Here is a 23701-nt window from a genome sequence, read left to right as displayed (position 1 = left end):
GTGGTGAATGGAAGCCAGATTGCTGTGGGCATCCGCAAATGCAGGGCTGATCTGAACGGCACGAGTATAACACTGCAAGGCTCCCTGAACATCCTGCATCTCCCATAGGGTGTTTCCCATATCACAGTAGGCATCAGCAAAGGTAGGACTGATTCGAATAGCCTCCTTATAATGCATCAGAGTTTCCTGAAATTTTCCCTGCTGCTTCAATGCACTTGCTAAATTTAAATGGGCATCAGCAAAGTCTGGGCAGAGTTCTAATGCTTTACGATACAAGCGAACTGCCTCTTCACTGTTTCCCTGTTCTCCTTTGATATTGGCTAGGTTATTCAGAGAGTCTGCATGGGTGGGACACAGCCGGAGAGCTGTATGATAACAATCTTCTGCTTCAGCAACACTGCCCTTCTCTTTGAGAGCGTTTCCTAGGTTGCAGTAAGCATCAGGGAAATGTGGTTGCAATTCAATAGCTCGCCTGTAGGTGTCTATTGCCAGATCCATCAGGCCTTGCTCATAGTATACACAAGCCAGGTTGCCATGTACCACTGCATGATTTGGACTCAAGCTTAGGGCACGAAGGTAAGCTGCCACAGCTCTGTCCAAAATCCGTGCCTCTTTGAAGACATTTCCTAAATTGATATAAGCATCCAGAAAACTGGGGTCAAGGGTGACAGCCTTTTCAAAGTGATGAATTGCAAGCCAAATCTCCCCTTGCGCATTGAAAACACAGCCAAGATTACTCCAAGCTACTGCAAAGTTCGGTTGTGTCTCAATTGTTTTCAAATAACATGCCTTGGCTTCTTCCAAGCCACCCAGGGCTTCGAGCAGGTTCCCAAGGTCACTGCGAACACAGTACAAATCAGGATTTTACTGAAGAGCAGAGACATAAGCTTGTACTGCCCCTTCCATGTCGCCTGCTGCTACCAATGCGGCTGCCAGGTTAATATAACCATCGATGAAATCTGGTTTGTGACGCAATGCATGCTGGTAATGCTCAGTTGCTTCCTGAAACTGCCCTCTTTCCTTGTACACATTCCCCAAATTCGAATAGGCTTCTGCCAGAAGAGGGTTCTGTTTAATTGCCAGAGTACTAAAGTGGGCAGATCTGTTCAGCCTTCGACACTGGAAGTGTATAGATGAAAGTAATAAAAGTACACCAGTATTGCCTGGCTCTTGTCTCCAGAGCTGCATGCAGTGTCTCTCAGCTGTCTCAAAATCTCCTGCCTGATATTCTCGATGTGCCAACTCAGCTAACCCTTGGAAGGAAAGCATACGTTTCGTCGGTTCTGTGCTGTCGGCCACATTGCCCACGTAAGACGCCATCTGGAGCTTCTGGAGAGAGTGAAAAAAAGGGGGTAATTGAGTCCCGCTGCCGCCACTACTGGCAAGAATGTTTCTAGAGGTAGCAAACACGAGCGCAGCAGCCGTACCACTGCTTTGGCAGGATTAAGCAGCGGCAACAGTTACAGGCACCGAACCTTAGGAACTCTGGTTGGCCATCTACCTCTCATGCTCTTGAAATCTTAATTCTTTTTTTTTTATTAGTTTCTGCTTTATAACAAAGTGAATCAGTCATACATATACATCTGTTCCCACATCCCTTCCCTCATGCATCTCCCTCCCTCCCACCCTCCCCATCCCACCCCTCCAGGCGGTCACAAAGCACCGAGCTGATCTCCCTGTGCTCTGCGGCTGCTTCCCACTATCTATCTACCTTACGTTTGGTAGTGTATATATGTCCATGCCTCTCTTTCGCTTTGTCACAGCTTACCCTTCCCCCTCCCCATATCCTCAAGTCCATTCTCAAGTAGGTCTGTGTCTTTATTCCCGTTTTGCCCCTAGGTTCTTCATGACATTTTTTTTTTAATTCCGTATATATGTGTTAGCATACGGTATTTGTCTTTCTCTTTCTGACTTACTTCACTCTGTATGACAGACTCTAGGTCTATCCACCTCATTACAAATAGCTCAGTTTCGTTTCTTTTTATGGCTGAGTAATATTCCATTGTATATACGTGCCACATCTTCTTTATCCATTCATCCGATGATGGACACTTAGGTTGTTTCCAGCTCCGGGCTATTGTGAATAGAGCTGCAATGAACATTTTAGTACATGTCTCTTTTGGAATTATGGTTTTCTCAGGGTATATGCCTAGTAGTGGGATTGCTGGGTCATATGGTAGTTCTATTTGTAGTTTTTTAAGGAACCTCCATACTGTTCTCCATAGTGGCTGTACCAATTCACATTCCCACCAGCAGTGCAAGAGTGTTCCCTTTTTTCCACACCCTCTCCAGCATTTATTGTTTCTAGATTTCTTGATGATGGCCATTCTGACTGGTGTGAGATGATATCTCATTGTAGTTTTGATTTGCATTTCTCTAATGATTAATGATGTTGAGCATTCTTTCATGTGTTTGTTGGCAGTCTGAATATCTACTTTGGAGAAATGCCTATTTAAGTCTTCTGCCCATTTTTGGATTGGGTTGTTTGTTTTTTTGATGTTGAGCTGCATGAGCTGTTTATAAATTTTGGAGATTAATCCTTTGTCAGTTGCTTCATTTGCAAATATTTTCTCCCATTCTGAGGGTTGTCTTTTGGTCTTCTTTATGGTTTCCTTTGCTGTGCAAAAGCTTTGAAGTTTCATTAGGTCCCATTTGTTTATCTTTGTTTTTATTTCCATTTCTCTAGGAGGTGGGTCCAAAAGGATCTTGCTGTGATTTATGTCATAGAGTGTTCTACTTATGTTTTCCTCTAAGAGTTTGATAGTTTCTGGCCTTACATTTAAGTCTTTAATCCATTTTGAGCTTATTTTTGTGTATGGTGCTAGGGAATGATCTAATCTCATACTTTTACATGTCCCTGTCCAGTTTTCCCAGCACCACTTATTGAAGAGGCTGTCCTTTCTCCACTGTACATTCCTGCCTCCCTCCTGCGTGGGTTTATCTCTGGGCTTTCTATCCTGATCCACTGATCTGTCTTTCTGTTTTTATGCCAGTACCAGACTGTCTTAATTACTGTAGCTTTGTAGTATAGTCTGAAGTCAGGGAGCCTGATTCCTCCAGCTCCGTTTTTCGTTCTCAAGATTGCTTTGGCTATTCGGGGCCTTTTGTTTTTCCAAACAAATTTTGAATTTTTTTGTTCTAGTTCTGTGAAAAATGCCAGTGGTAGTTTGATAGGGATTGCATTGAATCTGTAGATTGCTTTGGGTAGTAGAGTCATTTTCACAATATTGATTCTTCCAATCCAGGAGCATGGTATATCTCTCCATCTATTTGTATCATCTTTAATTTCTTTCATCAGTGTCTTATAATTTTCTGCATACAGGTCTTTTGTCTCCTTAGGTAGGTTTATTCCTAGATATTTTATTCTTTTTGTTGCAATGGTAAATGGGAGTGTTTTCTTGATTTCATTTTCAGATTTTTCATCATTAGTGTACAGGAATGCCAGAGATTTCTGTACATTAATTTTGTATCCTGCTACTTTACCAAATTCATTGATTAGCTCTAGTAGTTTTTCGGTAGCATCTTTAGGATTCTCTATGTATAGTATCATGTCATCTGCAAACAGTGACAGCTTCACTTCTTCTTTTCCAATTTGGATTCCTTTTATTTCCTTTTCTTCTCTGATTGCTGTGGCTAAAACTTCCAAAACTAGGTTGAATAAGAGTGGTGAGAGTGGGCAGCCTTGTCTTGTTCCTGATCTTAGTGGAAATGGTTTCAGTTTTTCACCATGGAGGACAATGTTGGCTGTGGGTTTGTCCTATATGGCCTTTATTATGTTGAGGAAAGTTCCCTCTATGCCTACTTTCTGCAGGGTTTTTATCATAAATGGATGTTGAATTTTGTCGAAAGCTTTCTCTGCATCTTTTGAGATGATCATATGGTTTTTCTCCTTCAACTTGTTAATATGGTGTATCACATTGATTGATTTGCATATATTGAAGAATCCTTGCATTCCTGGAATAAACCCCACTTGATCATGGTGTATGATCCTTTTAATGTGCTGTTGGATTCTGTTTGCTAGTATTTTGTTGAGGATTTTTGCATCTATGTTCATCAGTGATATTGGCCTGTAGTTTTCTTTCTTTGTGACATCCTTGCCTGGTTTTGGTATCAAGGTGATGTCGGCCTCGTAGAATGAGTTTGGGAGTGTTCCTCCCTCTGCTATATTTTGGAAGAGTTTGAGAAGGATAGGTGTTAGTTCTTCTCTAAATGTTTGATAGAATTCACCTGTGAAGCCATCTGGTCCTGGGCTTTTGTTTGATGGAAGATTTTTAATCACAGTTTCAATTTCAGTGCTTGTGATTGGTCTATTCATATTTTCTATGTCTTCCTGAGTCAGTCTTGGCAGGTTGTGCATTTCTAAGAATTTGTCCATTTCTTCCAGGTTGTCCATTTTATTGGCATAGAGTTGCTTGTAGTCATCTCTCATGATCTTTTGTATTTCTGCAGTGTCAGTTGTTACTTCTCCTTTTTCATTTCTAATTCTATTGATTTGAGTCTTCTCCCTTCTTTTCTTGATGAGTCTGGCTAATGGTTTGTCAATTTTGTTTATCTTCTCAAAGAACCAGCTTTTAGTTTGGTTGATCTTTGCTATCGTTTCCTTCATTTCTTTTTCATTTATTTCTGATCTGATCTTTATGATTTCTTTCCTTCTGCTAGCTTTGGGGGTTTTTATTCTTCTTTCTCTAACTGCTTTAGGTGCAGGGTCAGGTTGTTTACTCGAAATGCTTCCTGTTTCTTAAGGTGGGATTGTATTGCTATAAACTTCCCCCTTAGAACTGCTTTTGCTGCGTCCCATAGGTTTTGGGTCGTCGTGTCTCCATTGTCATTTGTTTCTAGGTATTTTTTAATTTCCTCTTTGATTTCTTCAGTGATCACTTCGTTATTGAGTAGTGTATTGTTTAGCCTCAATGTGTTTGTATTTTTTACACATCTTTTCCTGTAATTGATGTCTAGTCTCATAGCATTGTGGTCGGAAAAGATACTTGATACAATTTCAATTTTCTTAAATTTACCAAGGCTTGATTTGTGACCCAAGATATGATCTATCCTGGAGAATGTTCCAGGAGCACTTGAGAAAAATGTGTATTCTGTTCTTTTTGGATGGAATGTCCTATAAATATCAATTAAGTCCATCTCGTTTAATGTATCATTTAAAGCTTGTGTTTCCTTATTTATTTTCATTTTGGATGATCTGTCCATTGGTGAAAGTGGGGTGTTAAAGTCCCCTACTATGATTGTGTTACTGTCGATTTCCCCTTTTATGGCTGTTAGTATTTGCCTTATGTATTGAGGTGCTCCTATGTTGGGTGCATAAATATTTACAATTGTTATATCTTCTTCTTGGATTGATCCCTTTATCGTTATGTAGCGTCCTTCTTTGTCTCTTCTAATAGTCTTTATTTTACAGTCTATTTTGTCTGATATAAGAATTGCTACTCCAGCTTTCTTTTGATTTCCATTTGCATGGAATATCTTTTTTCCATCCCCTTACTTTCAATCTCTATGTGTCTCTAGGTCTGAAGTGGGTCTCTTGTAGACAGCATATATATGGGTCTTGTTTTTGTATCCATTCAGCCACTCTGTGTCTTTTGGTGGGAGCATTTAGTCCATTTACATTTACGGTAATTATTGATATGTATGTTCCTATTCCCATTTCCTTAATTGCTTTGGGTTTGTTATTGTAGGTATATTCCTTCTGTTGTGTTTCTTGCCTAGAGAAGTTCCTTTAGCATTTGTTGTAAAGCTGGTTTGGTGGTGCTGAACTCTCTCAGCTTTTGCTTGTCTGTAAAGGTTTTAATTTCTCCATCCAATCTGAATGAGATCCCTGCTGGGTAGAGTAATCTTGGTTGCAGGTTCCTCTCCTTCATCACTTTAATTATGTCCTGCCACTCCCTTCTGGCTTGTAGAGTTTCTGCTGAGAGATCAGCTGTTAAACTGATGGGGATTCCCTTGTGTGTTATTTGTTGTTTTTCCCTTGCTGCTTTTAATATGATTTCTTTGTGTTTAATTTTTGACAGTTTGATTAATATGTGTCTTGGCATATTTCTCCTTGGATTTATTCTGTATGGGACTCTCTGTGCCTCCTGGACTTGACTAACTATTTCCTTTCCCATATTGGGGAAGTTTTCAACTATAATCTCTTCAAATATTTTCTCAGTCCCTTTCTTTTTCTCTTCTTCTGCTGGAACCCCTATAATTTGAATGTTGGTGCGTTTAATGTTGTCCCAGAGGTCTCTGAGACTGTCCTCTGTTCTTTTCATTCTTTTTTCTTTATTTTGCTCTGCAGCAGTTATTTCCACTATTTTATCTTCCACCTCACTTATCCGTTCCTCCGCCTCAGTTATTCTGCTATTGATCCCATCTAGAGTATTTTTCATTTCATTTATTGTGTTTTTAATCGATGCTTGATTCATCTTTAGTTCTTCTAGGTCCTTGTTAACTGTTTCTTGCATTTTGTCTATTCTATTTCCAAGATTATGGATTTTAGAAATAGAATCTTGGATCAGCTTTACTATCATTATTCTGAATTCTTTTTCAGGTAGACTGCCTATTACCTCTTCATTTGTTAGGTCTGGTAGGTGTTTATCTTGCTCCTTCACCTGCTGTTTTTCTGTCTTCTCATTTTGCTTATGTTACTGTGTTTGGGGTCTCCTTTTTGCAGGCTGCAGATTCGTAGTTCCCGTTGTTTTTGGTGTCTGACCCCAGTGGCTAAGGTTGTTTCAGTAGGTTGTGTAGGCTTCCTGGTGGGGGGTACTAATGCCTGTGCTCTGGTGGTTGAGGCTCGATCTTGTCTTTCTGGTGGACAGGTCCACGTCTGGTGGTGTGTTTTGGGGTGCCTATGGCCTTATTATGTTTTTAGGTAGCCTCTCTGCTAATGGTTGGGGTTGTGTTCCTGCCTTGCTAGTTGCTTGGCATAGGGTGACCCGCACTGTAGTTTGCTGGTCGTTGACTGAAGCTGGGTGCTGGTGTTGGGATGGAGATCTCTGGGAGATTTTCGCTGCTTGATATTATGTGGAGCTGGGAGGTCTCTTGTGGACCCGTGTCCTGAAGTTGGCTCTCCCACTTCAGAGGCACAGCGCTGGCTCCTGTCTGCAGCACCAAGAGCCTTTCATCCACCCGGCTCAGAATAACAGGGAGAAAAAGTAGAAAGAAGGAATTAGTAGAAGAAAGAAAGAGAGAGGGAAAGAAAGGAAGAAGGGAAGAAAGGAAGGAAGGAAGAAAGAAAGAAAGGAGGGAGGGAGGGAGGAAGGATGGAAAGAAAGAAGGAAAGAAAGGAGGGAGGGAGGGAGGAAGGAAAGGAAGAAAGACAGGAGGGAGGGAGGGAGGAAGGAAAGAAAAAGAAAGTGGAAAGAAGAAGGGTGGGAGGGAGGGAGGGAGGAAAGAAAAAGAAAGAAGGAAAGGAGGAGCGGAAGGAGGGAGGGAGGAAGGGAAGGTAGGAAAAAAAGAAAGAACAGGTAAAGTAAAATAGAATAAAGTATGAAATATAGTAGCGTTATTAAAATTAGAAAGTAATTATTGAAAAAAAAAAAACAAAAAAAAACAAAAAAACGGACCGATAGAACCCTGGGACATATGGTGGAAGCAAAGCTATACAGAGAGAATCTTACACAGAAGAATACACATACACATTCACAAAAAGAGAGCAGGGGGAAAAATCAAAAGTCTTGCTCTCCAAGTCCACCTCCTCAATTTGGGATAATTCGTTGTAAAAAGAGGAAAAGGGCGAGAAGTCTGAAATCTTGCTCTCTAAGTCCACCTCCTTAATTTGGAATAATTCGTTGTAAAAAGAGGAAAAGGGGGGAAAGTCTTAAATCTTGTCCTCAAAGTCCACTTCCTCAATTTGGGATGATTCGCGGTCCATTCATGCACTCCACAGACGCAGGGCGCATCAAATGGACCGTGGAGCTTTAATCCGCTGCCTCCGAGGCTGCACAGAGAAATTTCCCTGTCTCTGCTCTCACAGCTCCCGGGTCTCAGCCTTGGACCTGGCCCCGCCTCTGCGTGGAGGTCGCCGGAGGGCGTCCGTTCTTCGCTCAGACAGGACGGGTTTAAAGGAGCCGCTGATTCGGGGGCTCTGGCTCACTCAGGCAGAGGTGAGGGAGGGGCGCGCAGTGTGGGGCGGGCCTGCGGCGGCAGAGGCCGGCGTGACGTTGCAGCAGCCCGTGGCGCTCCGTGCGCTTTCCCGGGAAAGCCGTCCCCGGGTCTCGGGACCCCGGCAGTGGCGGGGTGCACAGGCCCCCTGGAAGGCGGGGCGGACAGTGACCCGCGCTCGCACACAGGCCCCGCGGCGGCGGGCAGCGGCGGCGGGCCGCGGCGGCCGACGCCTGTGTCCGAGGTCCGCGCCTTACCCGCGGCTCGTGCCTGTCTCCGGCGCTTCCCCAAGCAGCCCTCTTAATGCCCTCTCCTCGCGCACCAGGAAACAAAACGGAAAAAAGTCTCTTGCCTCTTCAGCAGCTCCAGACCCTTTCCCCGGACTCCCTCCGGGCTAGCCGTGGTGCACTAACCCCTTCAGGCTCTCTTCCTGCCGCCAGCCCCAGTCCTCTCCCTGCGCTCCGACTCGAAATCTTAATTCTTAACCCTGCCCTCTTCCACCATTTTTCTCCTAATCAGGGAATAAAAATTACCTATCCATTTGCCTTAGAAGAAATCAAAAGTCAGTAGTCCAAACACTTTTTAAAATATTGTTTTCTGTCCAGTTGGAAATGAAGTACATGATTGACTTTTCTTCATCATTCATATAGTCAACGTGGAAAACATTAGGGCCATGAATTTCAATACAGTAAGATGAGAAAATTTTAAATTGGCCTTCCCAAACCACTAATAAGTAACCGATGTTGTATATAATGCTAAAATCTTAGAGACTGAGTTTGATATTTTAAAAGTTCTGAAAACATTAGCTAATTTCTCCTCATCAAATTTCTCATGACTCAAACCTAAGTATTACTTTTTAAAAGATAAATTTATTTATTTTTATTTATTTATTTTTATTTTGGCTGCATTGGGTCTTCAGTGCTGCGTGCAGGCTTTCTCTAGTTGCGGCGAGCGGGGGCTACTCTTTGTTGTGGTGCCGGGGCTTCTCATCACAGTAGCTTCTATTGTTGTTCCACAACTCTATGGGTTCCTTCTTAGGTCCTACGAAGAACCCTAGAAATTAGTTCATGTAATTATATGTTTTTGCAAAATTGCCAAAAGTGAGATATTTTAACTTCCATCAGGTAAGACCAGCATCTATTTCTTTGCCAATTTTTCTTTTATCATAGTCCGCTATGTTGGATCATATTGGATTGGTCACAGGCTTTTTTGAAATCCGGCTAAGGAGATGTTTTAAGTGAGGCTATTATGTGATTTTCAGACACCACCATATGTAATTGACTATATAATATCCCATTACAGGAATAACTTCCAGTACTCTTACTGACTACTCTACTGACTTAACTAGCACAAGACACAGAAGCGTAAGGACAAAAACCACCTTACAATATAGCCATGTCTTGCACTTCACAGCTCTCAAAGCATGTGCATTTGAAGAAGAAAAAAAGAACTGAAAAGTATAAAACCAGAAGTTAATCTGCGGAAAATTATTTCAATCATCAGGCATGTGAAAGATAAGTCAAAGATTCAGGTTTCTTCAATGCTTAGTCAAAACGGAAATTTCCTTCTGTCAAGAATATACTCCAGGGCTTCCCTGGTGGTGCAGTGGTTGAGAGTCTGCCTGCCAATGCAGGGGACACGGGTTCGTGCCCTGGTCCAGGAAGATCCCAAATGCCGCATAGTGGCTAGGCCCGTGAGCCATGGCCACTGATCCTGCATGTCCGGAGCCTGTGCCCCGCAACGGGGAGAGGCCACAACAGTGAGAGGCCAGCATACTGCAAAAAAAAAAAAAAAAAAAAAACACCAATATACTCCAGGGGCTTCCCGGATGGCACAGTGGTTAGGAAGCCACCTGCCAATGCAGGGGACACGGGTTTGAGCCCTGGTCCGGGAAGATCCCACATGCCACGGAGCAACTAAGACCGTGTGCCACAACTATGGAGCCTGCTCTCTAGAGCCCGTGAGCCACAACTACTAAGACTGTGAGCCACAACTACTGAAGCTTGCGTGCCTAGAGCCTGTGCTCTGCAACAAGAGAAGCCACCGCAATAAGAAGCCTGCACACCACAACAAAGAGTATCCCCCAGTCGCTGCAACTAGAGAAAGACTGCGCACAGCAACGAAGACACAACACAGTCAAAAATAAATAAATAAATAAATAAATAAAAGAATATACCCCATCAATAATGTGTGTAATGGAATGGTGTGAATGAGTATTTTATCAGAATTCCTGTAATGCACAATCCTATAGCAGTACTGAAATCAGTAATGCATTTATAATAGTAAATATTTATGAGGAAGTAATCCATAGAGGTTTTCTCAAAGTTAACAATGAAAATTGATGTGACATTATCAATAATAAATTGTGACGCTGAAATAAACTTTTCTAAACTATTAATAACTAAAAGCAAACTCTAATCAACCATGTTAAAAGAAATCTATGTCTATAAACTACAAAGTTTATTCCTTAAAATTTTATTTCTAAAACACATAAACTGTCATATGAGGAGGCAGTTAAAGAATATATAGCTACAAGAGTTGGGAAAAAGTCTTATAGAGACACATCTGGCAGTAGTTAATTTTCAAATGTCATTTTTCTAGATTTTGTGACACCTATAGTATTGATATTTGAAAGCATTTAAAAAATTGTAATTTGAAGATTTGCTATTTCCAGGTAGAGTAAAATATTTTGAAGCAAAACAACATTTCCACTGAGAAAAATTTAAAAAACCAAATAAAATAGTCAGCATTCAATCAAAAAGTTCTAGACATACCAAGAGATAGAATCATATGACTAAATTTCTAGGAAAGGAACAGATAATACAACAATATTTATATAAGATATTGTGTATCTTTATCAGGAAAAGTCTTTATCAAGAAAAGACTTTAAAATCATCAGAATTAATATTATATTTTATTTATTTGTATATTTTATTTATATAGTTATATAAAGGACTTAAAGATAAAGCCCTAGTTAAGGCAGTGACAAAAGCAGTAGCAGTGGGAGTGAAAAGAAATGGTTATATTCAAGGATATTTTGTCAGTAAAAGTCCAAGATCAAATGTCTGACTGCATACATGGGATGGATAGACGGAGTGGGAAAAATCAAAGTTAACTATAGAGGTTCTAGTGAAGATGGGGTTGCCATCACCCAACCCAAGGGGTTGCGATCATCCCCAAGGTCTAGGAGACTCAAGGGAAGGTTGTGGTCGAGGAAAAGTTAATTGCTGGGAAAATAAGACTCCCAGTCTCTCCATCTCCTTATACTAGTTTTTTTTTAACATCTTTATTGGAGTATAATTGCTTTACAATGGTGTGTTAGTTTCTGCTTTATAACAAAGTAAATCAGTTATACACATACATATGTCCCCATATCTCTTCCCTCTTGCATCTCCCTCCCTTCCACCCTCCCTATCTCACCCCTCTAGGTGGTCACAAAGCACCCAGCTGATCTCCCTGTGCTCTGCGGCTGCTTCCCACTAGCTATCTATTCCTTATACCAGTTTTGTTTTTCTGCTCATATACGTAGCAGCATTTCATTCAAGGGGAAAGTCATTGATCTGACTGGTCAAATTAAAAACCATAGTTCAAGGCACATTTACAGTGGTTAGTTCCTCCACAATTTAGAAAGTAACGTTCACAATTTCCCTCTTCCTACACCGCAGAACACATTGGCCATTCCTCCAAAGTCTCCACTCCATAGAGTGGACCAGAGATGACGTTAGCCCAGAACTGAGAGCTTGGCATGAGATGGTGTCAACCCCACCTAGAGCTCTGGCATAAGTTATGACCCAACCCAGTTCTACAGAGAGCTCTGCATGGAATCTTGTCTCAGCCATAATAATGTGATTCTGTTTTTCATTTGGTTGTCTTCTTTGCTTAACTTTCCCTGGCCACTCTGACAAACAAAATTTCAGGCAATCCTGGGCCACTCACTAACTTTATTCCATCTAATGTTATCCAGATTCCCAAGAAAATTACTAACAATAAAGGGGGAAATTTGGAACATGGTGAGTTTTAGGTGCCTGAAATATACAGGTAACTGAATCCAGTTAAGTAGAAAATTATTTGGATCTCAAATATGCCAGTAGAAGAGCAGACTAAGCTCAATTTAATGTACTCTTACTGGAGACACATGTAAATTCTGGGTCAATTTTGAACAAGTTAAAAGCACATAGCTGAGATTAAAAGAAAGAAAGGAACACCTGCATGTTTCAGAAAGTAACAGAGAAATTAAATCCAGAGAAATAAGAGCAGACTGATGTCTATGGGTTCCGTTCCTTAGTATAGGCCTTATGTAAATAGGGGCTGGAGCTAGAAATCTAACATTACCTTGAGGCCAGGAATTTAGACCCAGGATGGAACAATATTGAGAAGTTAGTACAGATATCCTACAGAAATTTCATGAGGAACTGCTTAGTCCATTAAGAGGGCCAAGGGAGGTGGTGAGGAAGATTGGTATCTCTTGAAAACCTTCAGGTACAGAAAACATCAACACCTCTGAAAAGTAGGCCTTCCCAGAGTTGTGATGGCCAGGTTGTCACTAACCTGTAAGGCCCTGTAGGAATCAGAAAATGCAAGGAGAGTAATTCAAAGAAAAACAGATGCAGGATGGGTGTGGCAATAAATCCTAGGACCCTATCAGAAACAAAATTAAAACCACTCTAGAGGGAAATTTTAACAAACCAGGGCAGAGAGTATCCTAACCAGAATAGAATAATAATTCTGAGGAACTTACTTTACTTATTTAAGTAATATTCAATGCATTTCCATGGCCAGGCCCTTTTGAAGAATTCTAAAACATATACAAACAATTCATTGACATCTTATATATCCCACCATCCAGAGCAAAATTCACTTAAGAACTGTACTGGTGGAAATTGGGCAGCACTATGGAGAAAATAAAATGTGTTTACCATCAAAAAACATGAAGGTAAGAAAGCTAATGTCTAATTTTTTTAATTATCCTGTGGTTTCTTGAAATCTTTTGAAACCCAAAATAGAGACACCTAGGAGGAAATGAAGATTTAAATATTTAGAGATTTATCAACTCATCTATAAAAGCTTTATTAATCTCTTCTTTTAATAACATTCCTGAGAGGTATAAATGTGTCCAGTGATAGGGTTGAATAAGCCTGAGAGAATTTCAATTGTTTACTATTCTTGGTCAGCTCTTAAGACCTTTCAGGAGCATCTTGATTTTCATGGCCTCATCCAACAAAAGCAGGATATTTTACAGAATGTCCTGGGCCACTTTTTGGCTTGCTTTTGTGTTTATGTTTTTGGTTTTTTCACATCGGGCGGTACATTAGGCTACCTATTGCATACTCCCTCATTCATGCATGCACTCATTCCAACAATATTTACTGAGTTGAGACATTTAATTAACACTCAATAAATGATGTTTAGATGAATGAATGCGCTTTCTATCAAAGTTAAGTGTAAGTACTGAGAAAAATTACAGAATGTATGATCCCAGCCCCACAAAAGCTTATAACTGTGTTGAGGATATAAAAGATGCTGATGAAATAACTAATATATCATATTGGACAGTTTCTAAGTTCAAAAATGAGTTTTTATAAATAATCAGAGCCTAAGGAGGACAAAGAAGGGACAGTTCATTATGGGTTGAATCTATCAATAAATGTACATTTCAGATGAGATTTGAGATTGACCTCAAAGAAGAGGACTTAGATATATGAACAGAGAACAAAAAAGGCATGGTGATAGCATGTGCATAGATAGAGTGGCCAATATTTATGTTCTTCATTAAAGATAGTTAGAGATAACCCAAATGTAACTGTTTCCATGGGCCCATTCTCAGTATCCAAAGAAAACGGCAAATCCTATCTTAGTAAAACTAATGAAAAACACAGTCTTTAACAAAGAGATTGTGAAGGAAAGGGGGAGAGAAAGGCTTGCATCCCACACCACACAACAAAACTTATTGAATTATTTGTTTAATTTTATCCCTCTGAAAATTTCCTCTCCCTCTCTCTGTACGTCTCTCTTCTCCCACATCTGGCCACACTCTACCAGCCATCTTTCCAGATCTTTCCAGAACTCTCCATCCTAGTTTCATTAGGCCACAATTTAAACATCTCACAGGTCTCCAGGATGCATCCACATCACTTCTTCCACAAAGACAAACAAAGGACACTTCTCAGGATCACGTTTCTTTGAAGGAAGAGGTCATGAGGGTGATTATAAATAATATAAGGTGGAGAGCAGTGACTTAAAATACCATTTTTCAGCTTAGAATGTGAATACAGGGAACTTTGGGAAACTAGAAAATCTAGAAAGGATTCACTGATAATTATTTATGTTCAATGAATAAAATAAGATGTACTAATACGGCTAAACTCGGACAGATTCACTTTTTCAAAAGTTGCTTTCACACACCTTCACTATTGGGATGTTTGATAAACACACCTTTCCTTCTTTACTTTCTTCTTTCTTTGCAGATACTTGCACCAAACTTTCAAACAATAAGAACCTTCCCATAAGTCCCTTGCCAGGCAAGAATAAGGTATAACAATCCAAACAAATTTTTGAAGAAGATAACTGGTTGAAAGCACAGGAAAAGAGCTGGGTTTCTCTTATTCAACAGTCACATAATGAGTAATGTGCGAATTGGTTTAAAAAGTCTCTCTGCATGAGGGGCTAAGGTTAAGATTAGAACTTCTGAGGCCAGAAGAGCAAAACGACTACAACATCCACATATTTTCAAGAGCTGCCCTTTGGATGTGAGGGATTGATTTTTCCCACTATTTTTTCAGCAACCCAACTGGTGTCTTTATTAAACGACATAAGAGAATACAGTGTGGCCAAGAAGGCTTAGATTTCCTTAGCCCCAAGACAGATATTCTCCAGTGACTGTCCACCCACATGAAAAAGAGAGATTTACAAGAGGAAACTGGATACAACTGAGTGTACTTTAATTTTACCTGAATTATTTATTTTGTTTACAATTCTCCGCTGAAGTGCCTACACTAATATATTTTTAAGAACATTTCCTTAAGTTGAAATATTCATTCAGTATATTCATTTACTATAATTTAGAAAAGCCAAATGATTTAGGCAAATTCATTTCTATATTGCCACAGCAGTGTATTGTGAACTAAATGACACCTGGCAGTTCTTTACTCAGATACTAACTCAATTAGAAGGCAGAACAAGGACACCTACCAATTCAGGGAGGGAAAGGTCACTTAGCCTCTGTAGCTGTCTTAGGTCTCTTATCATCACAGTAACAAATTGAAGACTAAAGACCATATGATCATCTCAATAGATGAAGAAAAAGCTTTTGAAAAAAATTCAATATCCATTCATGGTAAAATCTCTCCAGAAAGTGGGCATAGAGGGAACATACCTCAACATAATAAAGGCCATATATGACAAGCTCATAGCTAACATACTCAATGGTGAAAAGCTGAAAGCATTTCCCCTAAGATCAGGAACAAGACAAGGATGCCCACTCTCACCACTTTTATTGAAGGTAGTTTTGGAAGTCCTAGCCACAGCAATCAGACAAGAAAAGTAAAAAAATAAAAGGACTCCAAAATGGAAAGGAAAAAATAAAACTGTCACTGTTTGCAGATGGCAGGATACATAGAAAATCTGAAAGACACTATCAAAAAATTATTAGAGCTCAAAAATGAACTTGGTAAATTTGCAGCATACAAAATTTATATATAGAAATCTATTGTATTTCTATACACTAACAGTGAACTATCAGAAAGAGAAATTAAGGAAACAATCCCATTTACAATCACGTAAAAAAGAATAAAATACATAAGAATAAATCTGCCTAAGGAGGTAAAAGACCTGTACCCAGGGAACTATACGACACTGATACAAGAAATTAAAGATGACACAAACAGCTGGAAAGATATACCATGGTCACGGATTGGAAGAATTAATATTGTTAAAATGACCATCATACCCAAGGAAATCTACGGATTCAATGCAGTCTGTATCAACATATCAAGGGCATTTTCCACAGACCTAGAACAAATAATTTTAAACTTTGTATGGAAACACAAAAGATCCTGAATAGTTAAAACAGTCTTGAGAAAGAAGAACACAACTGGAGGAATCATGCTCCCTGGCTTCAGACTGTGCTACAAACCTACAGTAATCAAAAGAGTATGGTACTGGCACAAAAACATCGATCACTGGAACAGAATAGAGAGCCCAGAAAGAAACCCATGCACTTATGGTCAATGAATCTATGACAAAGGAGGCAAGAATATGCAATGGAGAAATGTCTGGGCTTCCTTAGGGATGGTTTCATCAATTAATTTGTTTTCTTAAATGGACCATACTTTTCCATGTCTTTGTATACCTTGTGATTTTTTTGGTTGAAAATTTGTCTTTCAAATATTATAATGTGGTATCTATGGAAATCAGATTCTCCCACTTTCCCAGGGTTTCCTGGGCTTTTGATTGTTCAAGGCTGTAGTAGTCTGTTTAGGGACCTTTCCAAACTATTTTTGCAATGACTGTTTTCCTTATCGTATGTACGCACTGAAGTCTCTGTTCCTTTAGTTCATGTTTAGCTAATGTTTTGACAGAGATTTCCTTGAATTCCTGCACCTAAAACAAACAAAAATAAATATACACAAGCACATCCACATGCACACTCAAAACCACACACCTCTGCCCATTGTGCAGATTGCTGGATCACTCCTTCAACATTTAGCTGACCTGCATTGAGTTCAGGGCTCAGCCCATGGTCAAAGCTTAGAGACTCCTCTGGTGTTTTCAGAACATGCATCTTATCTTGAGTATGCATGTGGCTTTCTTAGTTTCTCCAGACACATGTGTACTTTTTGTAGGTTCTAATTTCCCAAAGAATCTCCCCCAACTTTGGCTCCTGCATCTTCTGTGGTCTACTGTATTTCAATGCACAGTCTTCTGCCCCAGCCATCTGTGCTTTGTTAGCTCACCTTGCACTTTTTTTGAGCAATGACCGCTGCTTTTCCAGACTGTGTTCCAAGTTAGCTAAGGCAGAGATAAGCATCTTGTGTCAGTCCTTCAGGTAGCTCCCAGACAGGTTAGAACAGATACACATAATAATCTGACAGTACGGTCTCTTCTGCTCCCTCCTGAAGCAGGATTGAGGGTCCCATACTAGGAATGGTCTGCTGCTACTTTAAGACTATCACTGCATTAAGACTCCACCACTTTAAGAACATCACTACACTAACAGTGGATGGGGCAAGGGCAAGTAAAAATGCCACAAAGCTTTCCTGCCATTTTCAAATTGCCTCTTCCCTGGTTCAGTATGTGTTTGGTTGCTATAAATCTTTGGCTGATTTCAGGACTAAGAGAAACCAAAAGAAACCCACAGTAAGAAACAGTACAATCAAACTCTCAGAAGCCAAAAGACAGAAAGAATCTTTTCTCCCAAAGGAGAAAGAAAAAAGAAATTTGTTACAAAGCAGGGATCCTCAAAAAGATTAGAGCTAATTTCCTATATGAAACCACGGAAGCAAGAGGCCAGACATATTTAAAGTGCTGAAAGAAAAACATTGTCCACCAAGAATTCTATATTTGGCCAAACTGGTTTCAAAACTTAGGGAGAAATTAACGCATTCCCAGATGAACAAAGGTTGAGGGCGTTTGTTTTACAACTTCCTACCACTGCCCTAGGAGAAATGCTAAATTGAACCTTCAGGTTGAAATGAAAGGACACTAGACAGCAACTCGAAGGTGTAGAAAGAAATAGAAATCTCCAGTAAAGATAAATACATGGGCAAATACTAAAGTCAGTATTGTGTTATTGGCTTGTAACTCTACTTTTTATTTCTTACATGATTGAAAAAACAAATGCATAAAATAATCATAAATCCATGTTATTGGGCTCACAAAGTATAAAGGTGTAATTTGTGACAACAATAATGTAAAGAGGAGGAATGGAACTGTAGAGGAACAGAGTTTCTGTGTGCTACTGAAGTTGGTTTCAATTGAAATTATATTGTTTTAACTTTAGAATGGTAAATGTAATCTTCTTGAGAACCACAAAGAAAATATCAATAGACTATATGCAAAAAGAAATGAAAAGGGAATCAAGGGTTCACCACAAGAAAATCGGCTAAGCACAGAAGTCAGTAATGGAGTAAATGAGGGGCAAAAAATGCATAAGACATACAGAAAACAAGCAGGAAACAGACAGAATTAAGTTCTTCCTCATCAGTAATTTTTGAAAAAGTAAGTGGATTAAGCTCTCCAATAAAAAGATAAGCATTGGCAGAATGGACTTTAAAAACAACCATAATCCAAGTATATGCTGTCCGCAAAAAACTCACTTGATTGCAAAAGACACAAGTTGCTTGAAAGCTAAAGCATAGCATAAAATATCCCAAGCAAATAGTAACAAAAAAGAAAGAGAGAGAGAAAAAGAAAGGAAGGAAGGAAGGAAGGAAGGAAGATAGATCTGGGATGGCTATGTTAATATCACACAAAAAAAACTTTAAATCAAAAACTATCACAAGAGGAAAAGGAGGCCACTATAAGTTGATAGCAAGTTCAATCTATCAAGAAGATATAACAACTATAAACATATATGTACCAAACAACCCCCAAATATGGAAAGCAAACATTGACAGAATTGAAGGAAGAAATAGATAGTTCTAAAATAATAGTTGGAGATCAATACCTTGCTTTCAATAATGGATAACACATCTAGACAGAAGATCAGTAGAGAGGTAGGGGGACTGAATAACACATTTAACCAACTAAACCTAACAGCCATATATAGATCACTCCACTCAACAACAGCAGAATACACATTTTTCTCAAGTACACATGGAACATTCTCCAGGAGAGACCATATGTTAGGCCACAATACAAGTACCAATACATTTTTAAGAAATTGAAATCATACAAAGTATCTTGTTTAACCACAGTGAAATGAAGGTAGAAATCAATAACAGAACCATTGATAGCCATTTCCCAACATGCCTGCCACACATGATATAAAGCAATGAAGGGAAAACCATAATTTACCATTTAGAAAAGTGGGAAAGAGGACATACCATTGACACAGAGTGTGTGTTGTTTCCCGTTGTCAGGGATAGAAATAAATTAGCATCATTTATTCATTAGTGTGTTAATTTCTTGGTCAATCATTGGGCAGCCAGTGTTTCTGCCACATGGGAAGATTACCTATACTCAGTGTTGAGTGGAGCCAACCTTGAAAGGGACATTTTAAAGGATTATACTGTGATGGGCTTCGCAGTACCCTTCCTCGTATGCCAGTATTTAGGCTGGGGTATTTCCATGGAGTGTGTACAATCGTAGGCCCCAGTTCACCAGAATTTAGTTTGACTCGTTTTGTTAATACATTCCCTCAGTACTTTGTCTTTTGTATCCTTTTGCATTTACTTCATTCTTTATTATCACTGCAAAACAACTTTGTTTCCTGTTCAGATGCCAAAAAGTGGATATCAATACCTCCTGAGTTTTACACATCACAGATCAGTTTTGGATATCAGGGACAGAGACAACAGCTATTTCCAATGAGTTTGAGACATACTTTGAACATGTGATTAACATGTTGAGTGTTGAAATGTGTGTCGAGCTCATTATACTTGCTCTAAAAGGTTTCAAACTGCAAAGATTTAAAAATCTTTATCTTTGAATAGTTTTCCTGTGCTGTCCCTTTGTGTCAGACTGTTAAGGTGCAGTCTGGCACCTTAAAATAATGTGGCTTTGTAACCAATTATTTACATGTTGTTTTATCCACAGAGAATCTTTTTTGAAAAATAAAGTTATTTATTATTTATTTTTGGCTGTGTTGGGTCTTTGTTGCTGCACACAGGCTGTCTCTAGTTGGGGCGAGCGGGGACTACTCTTCGTTGTGGTGTGCGGGCTCCTCATTGCTGTGGCTTCTCTTGTTGTGGAGCACGGGCTCTAGGTGCTGGGGCTTCAGTAGTTGTGGCACGTGGGCTTCAGTAGTTGTGGCTCATGAGCCCTAGAGCACAGGCTCAGTAGTTGTGGCGCACTGGCTTAGTTGCTCTGCGGCATGTGGGATCTTCCCAGACAAGGGCTCGAACCCATGTCCCCTGCACTGGCAGGCGGATTCCAAACCACTGTGCCACCAGGGAAGTCCCCACACAGAGAATATTAAGGGCAAAACATACAACTCGATTAACTACACTTCCTCCTGTTCACATTTCCCTCATCTTTTCTTCATCTTCTGTCTATGTATCCTTGACCCTGTTTATATTAAGTGCTTTTACCATTATATTTGATTGTCTGTATTCTGATGAGTTACCACAATGATTTATGAGACACGGTAGGATATAAATGCATTCAAGTAATATATATATATATATATATATATATATATATATATAATATATATATATATATACCTGTATATATATATATATATATATGTGTGTGTGTGTGTGTGTGTAGTTTGCTTGAGTGCAGTGTTTTTTGTTTTCTGTACTGAATTCATTAGCATGGGTCGGTATAAAATTTAGCATAGGTCAATATGTAATTTGTAAACTAATAAAGTCTTAAAAGTGAGGAAATAAGTCTTTTAAATTTAATTATTTATTGTAAAGAGCAGAATAGCATACATAAACAGGTGCCTAATGAAAACTTGTATTCTAATTTGAAACTCTCATGAAGACCTATTTTTTTGTTCTTCTAATGGTATGATAGTAGGCCATTTGGTTATTTTTATTTTTATGGCTTTAACTTTAGAACAATTAAATATTCATAAATTTTAAAAAGTATTTTTCTTTATTTGATGGGGGTGGGATACTGGAGAAATGAAAGGTCAAACACCTACTGAGGAATCCATACTTGTCTATATAGTGTGTACTTTTATTTCAATAAGTGATTTAAAATTCCTAAAAGGATGCTATAATAAGTTATTATGCCATTTTACAGACTGAATTAAGTGAATTTCTGGGAGGTATGAAATTTGCCTAAGGCTATTCAGCTGCCAAGTGGTAGAAGTGAGAATTAAATCCAGGTATACCTATCACCAAAGTTTCTGCTCATCTCTTTACATCATCCACTTTTAATAGCCAATGCTTTCCTGCTTACAAATATGACTGAGGTTTCCAGACAGTCAACATTGCTTTTTAATCAGATAGAAAAATGACTGTTGCTTCTCTAAAGACATATTCCTTTTCCATTAAGTGACTTTAGTTGTTCAAATAATACTTCCAGACAGTAGTAATCATACAGTTGGAGACTAAGAACAGAACTCAGGGATGTGTCTAGCAGTCAGTAAAGACCAACTGGGCTCACTGATGATACTTACGGTCATTTCCTCTAGACTAACATAATCTTATTAATAAGACCCTAATAATTCATAGTACTGCCCTTGCCTGATTGTTCATCTCCCTCTATCACTCTCTCTTTCCCCAGATTATTATTATTTTTGATAATTTTTGGTGAATTAAATTCAGGGATTAGTATTCAGGAGTGCTAGTCACAAAAGCAGAGAAACTTAGCTCGCACCAAAGGAAGAAAATAGAGAAAAAGTATAAATTATATGAATACACACATATCACACATGTACCAACTATATGTTGCACTTCTCCAAAATCTATTCGGTATCTGCACATTTATTGTATATTAACAGTAAGACTAGAAATGAGTGTAACGCTCTGTTTACAAGATACAGAAAACAGACCCAAATATGGAAATTACTGGCAATGAGAATGGGGAAGAAAGGCTACAACAACGAATGTAGATGATATTTTTGTTTCTTAGCTATGATGCCAAATATTGAACTTTCAACTTGAGACAAGGAGGCCATAAAAAGTTGTATTCGTTTCCTAGAGGTGCCATGACAAAGTACCGGAGACTGGGGAGGTTAAACAACAGAAATTTACTCATTCACAGTTGTAGAGGCTAGAAATCTGAGATAAGGTGTCAACAGGATTGATTTCTTCTGAGGTATCTCTTCTTGGTTTGTAGATGCCATGTTTTCCTTTTGTCTTCACATGGTCTTCTCTCTGTTCATGTCTGTGTCCTAATATTTTCTTTTTATAAGGACACCAGTCATATTGAATTAGAGCCCACCCATTTGACCTCATTTGACTTCAGTTACCTATTTAAGGGCCTTATCTCCAAATACAGTCATATTACGAGGTATTGGGGGTTAAGACTTCCACATACTAACTTGAGCAGGACACAGTTCAGGTGATAATAGAAGATAAGAGTAATTTAAGCAAGTAAGTAACTATTGTTTACAGTGAGTTGCTTTAAGGATACGAATTTACTCAAGAAAAACAAGAAGAAATTACATAACACTGTGTGTTATACAAAGATATTAAATTAATCATCATAACCTCCTGTGAGATGGGCATTAAATTAGACTAAGCAAGAGTAAGCAACTTATCCAGAATTGTATAGTTGGTACCTTCCAGAATTTAAACCAGGTATTTTTCCAGTTCCATTCTACCTTATATATTCATTTCATTATTTGAAATGAATTTTGAGTCTTCATTTTGCTTAGTTTCTGAAGTTATATGGGGATAGAATGGAGTTGGATATTTTCAGTGACATTCACACATGGGGAAGGAAATTGAGTCCAGAAGCTTCAGCAATGTTTCCATGGAGAACGCTAACAACAGAACCAGAAACACCGTTATCCTTTTGGTTCAGTGATCTTTCCTAAAGCACTACAAGAATCAATTTTAAGAAGCCCAATGTTTTCCAAACTTTCACCAATGGGCTCTCTAGGGTCCCCTAACAATACCTAAGAGACTAACTACTTTCACATTCCAAGCCACTTAAGACAAGGGGTTCTGATTTTTCTCTGTGAGGAAATCAAGTGACAATCATAGCTGGTAATTTAGGATAGTTTCTTCAGGGCCCAGGCAAAACCTAATACACAAGTAATAATCATTGTTAAGTGCATCTTTGACAAGGATTCATCAAGTATCAAAGAGGTCTATAAATTGGGAGAAATTATGATCAAAGACAAACATAGACCACAGATATTTAATTAATGCTCAATTATTTATGAGTTTAACTTTGGTTAACCTCATTTTCCTTCTTCTAGACAAAGAGACCAGAATACTTACCTTCCAAAACAAGATTTATTGTGTTCCTTTAATTCAAAGCATACAGTGACTTCTACATTCACTCCACCAAGTTTTGCTAGGAGAGAAAAGGAGACATTATATTTTGTCTTGAATTTCATATGCCATCATACTTCACTTAGCTCATCCTACTGGAAGCACTTTGACGGCAGATTCTATAGTCTTGTCTTACATCCTCTACGGAATCAAGCCAAGGGATTCACACATAGTTACCGCTGGAAAAACGTTTGTTCTGGGTTGACACTTTTAGCCTTTAGCACCAAGACTTTATCACCAAGATCTATCTTTACAGTCTCTAAACAGGAGACCTTCTTGCCTTCCATTTTCATAATGACAAGGAAGGTAAAGGGAAGAACTGAGAAGTACCCAAAGTCAGCTAGCAGCCAGCACAGATAAATCATCTGTGGAGATATCGTTTCTTTCAAAAGATATAAACATAAGAGGAAGTCCTAGTGTTTGAAACAATTGTGCATAATAAAATTCCATGAAAACCTAGAAATCCAGATGCAGATCAGTAACATATT

General features: G+C 39.0%; 1 protein-coding gene across 2 annotated transcripts; it reads right to left on the bottom strand.

Moving 5' to 3' along the window:
* Nucleotides 1-708: 708 nt before the first annotated feature.
* LOC308610308 (UDP-N-acetylglucosamine--peptide N-acetylglucosaminyltransferase 110 kDa subunit-like) lies at nt 709-23234 on the bottom strand. 2 transcript variants are annotated; one of them, XM_081259492.1, is made up of 2 exons: nt 23160-23234; nt 709-1329 (listed from the first exon to the last, which is right to left on the bottom strand). In XM_081259492.1, the coding sequence occupies exon 2, from the start codon at nt 1318-1320 to the stop codon at nt 865-867; it is 456 nt and encodes a 151-aa protein (XP_081115618.1). In that variant the 5' UTR covers nt 1321-1329; nt 23160-23234; the 3' UTR covers nt 709-864. The 2 variants fall into 2 exon arrangements, 1 of the variants encoding a protein (XP_081115618.1); XR_014014506.1 differs by lacking the exon at nt 709-1329 and adding an exon at nt 22526-22696 and having other exon boundaries at nt 23160-23214.
* Between the last annotated feature and the right edge of the window lie 467 nt (nt 23235-23701).

The sequence above is a fragment of the Mesoplodon bidens genome, assembly GCF_964165515.1.
Source record: "Mesoplodon bidens genome assembly, contig: HAP1_SCAFFOLD_905, whole genome shotgun sequence".
Taxonomy (NCBI): Eukaryota; Metazoa; Chordata; class Mammalia; order Artiodactyla; family Ziphiidae; genus Mesoplodon; species Mesoplodon bidens.
This window is presented reverse-complemented; position numbering and strand designations above follow the sequence as displayed.

Excerpts from the sequence above, each read along its gene's own strand:
- LOC308610308 (XM_081259492.1), bottom strand. The coding sequence starts at position 1,320 with ATGGCGTCTTACGTGGGCAATGTGGCCGACAGCACAGAACCGACGAAA.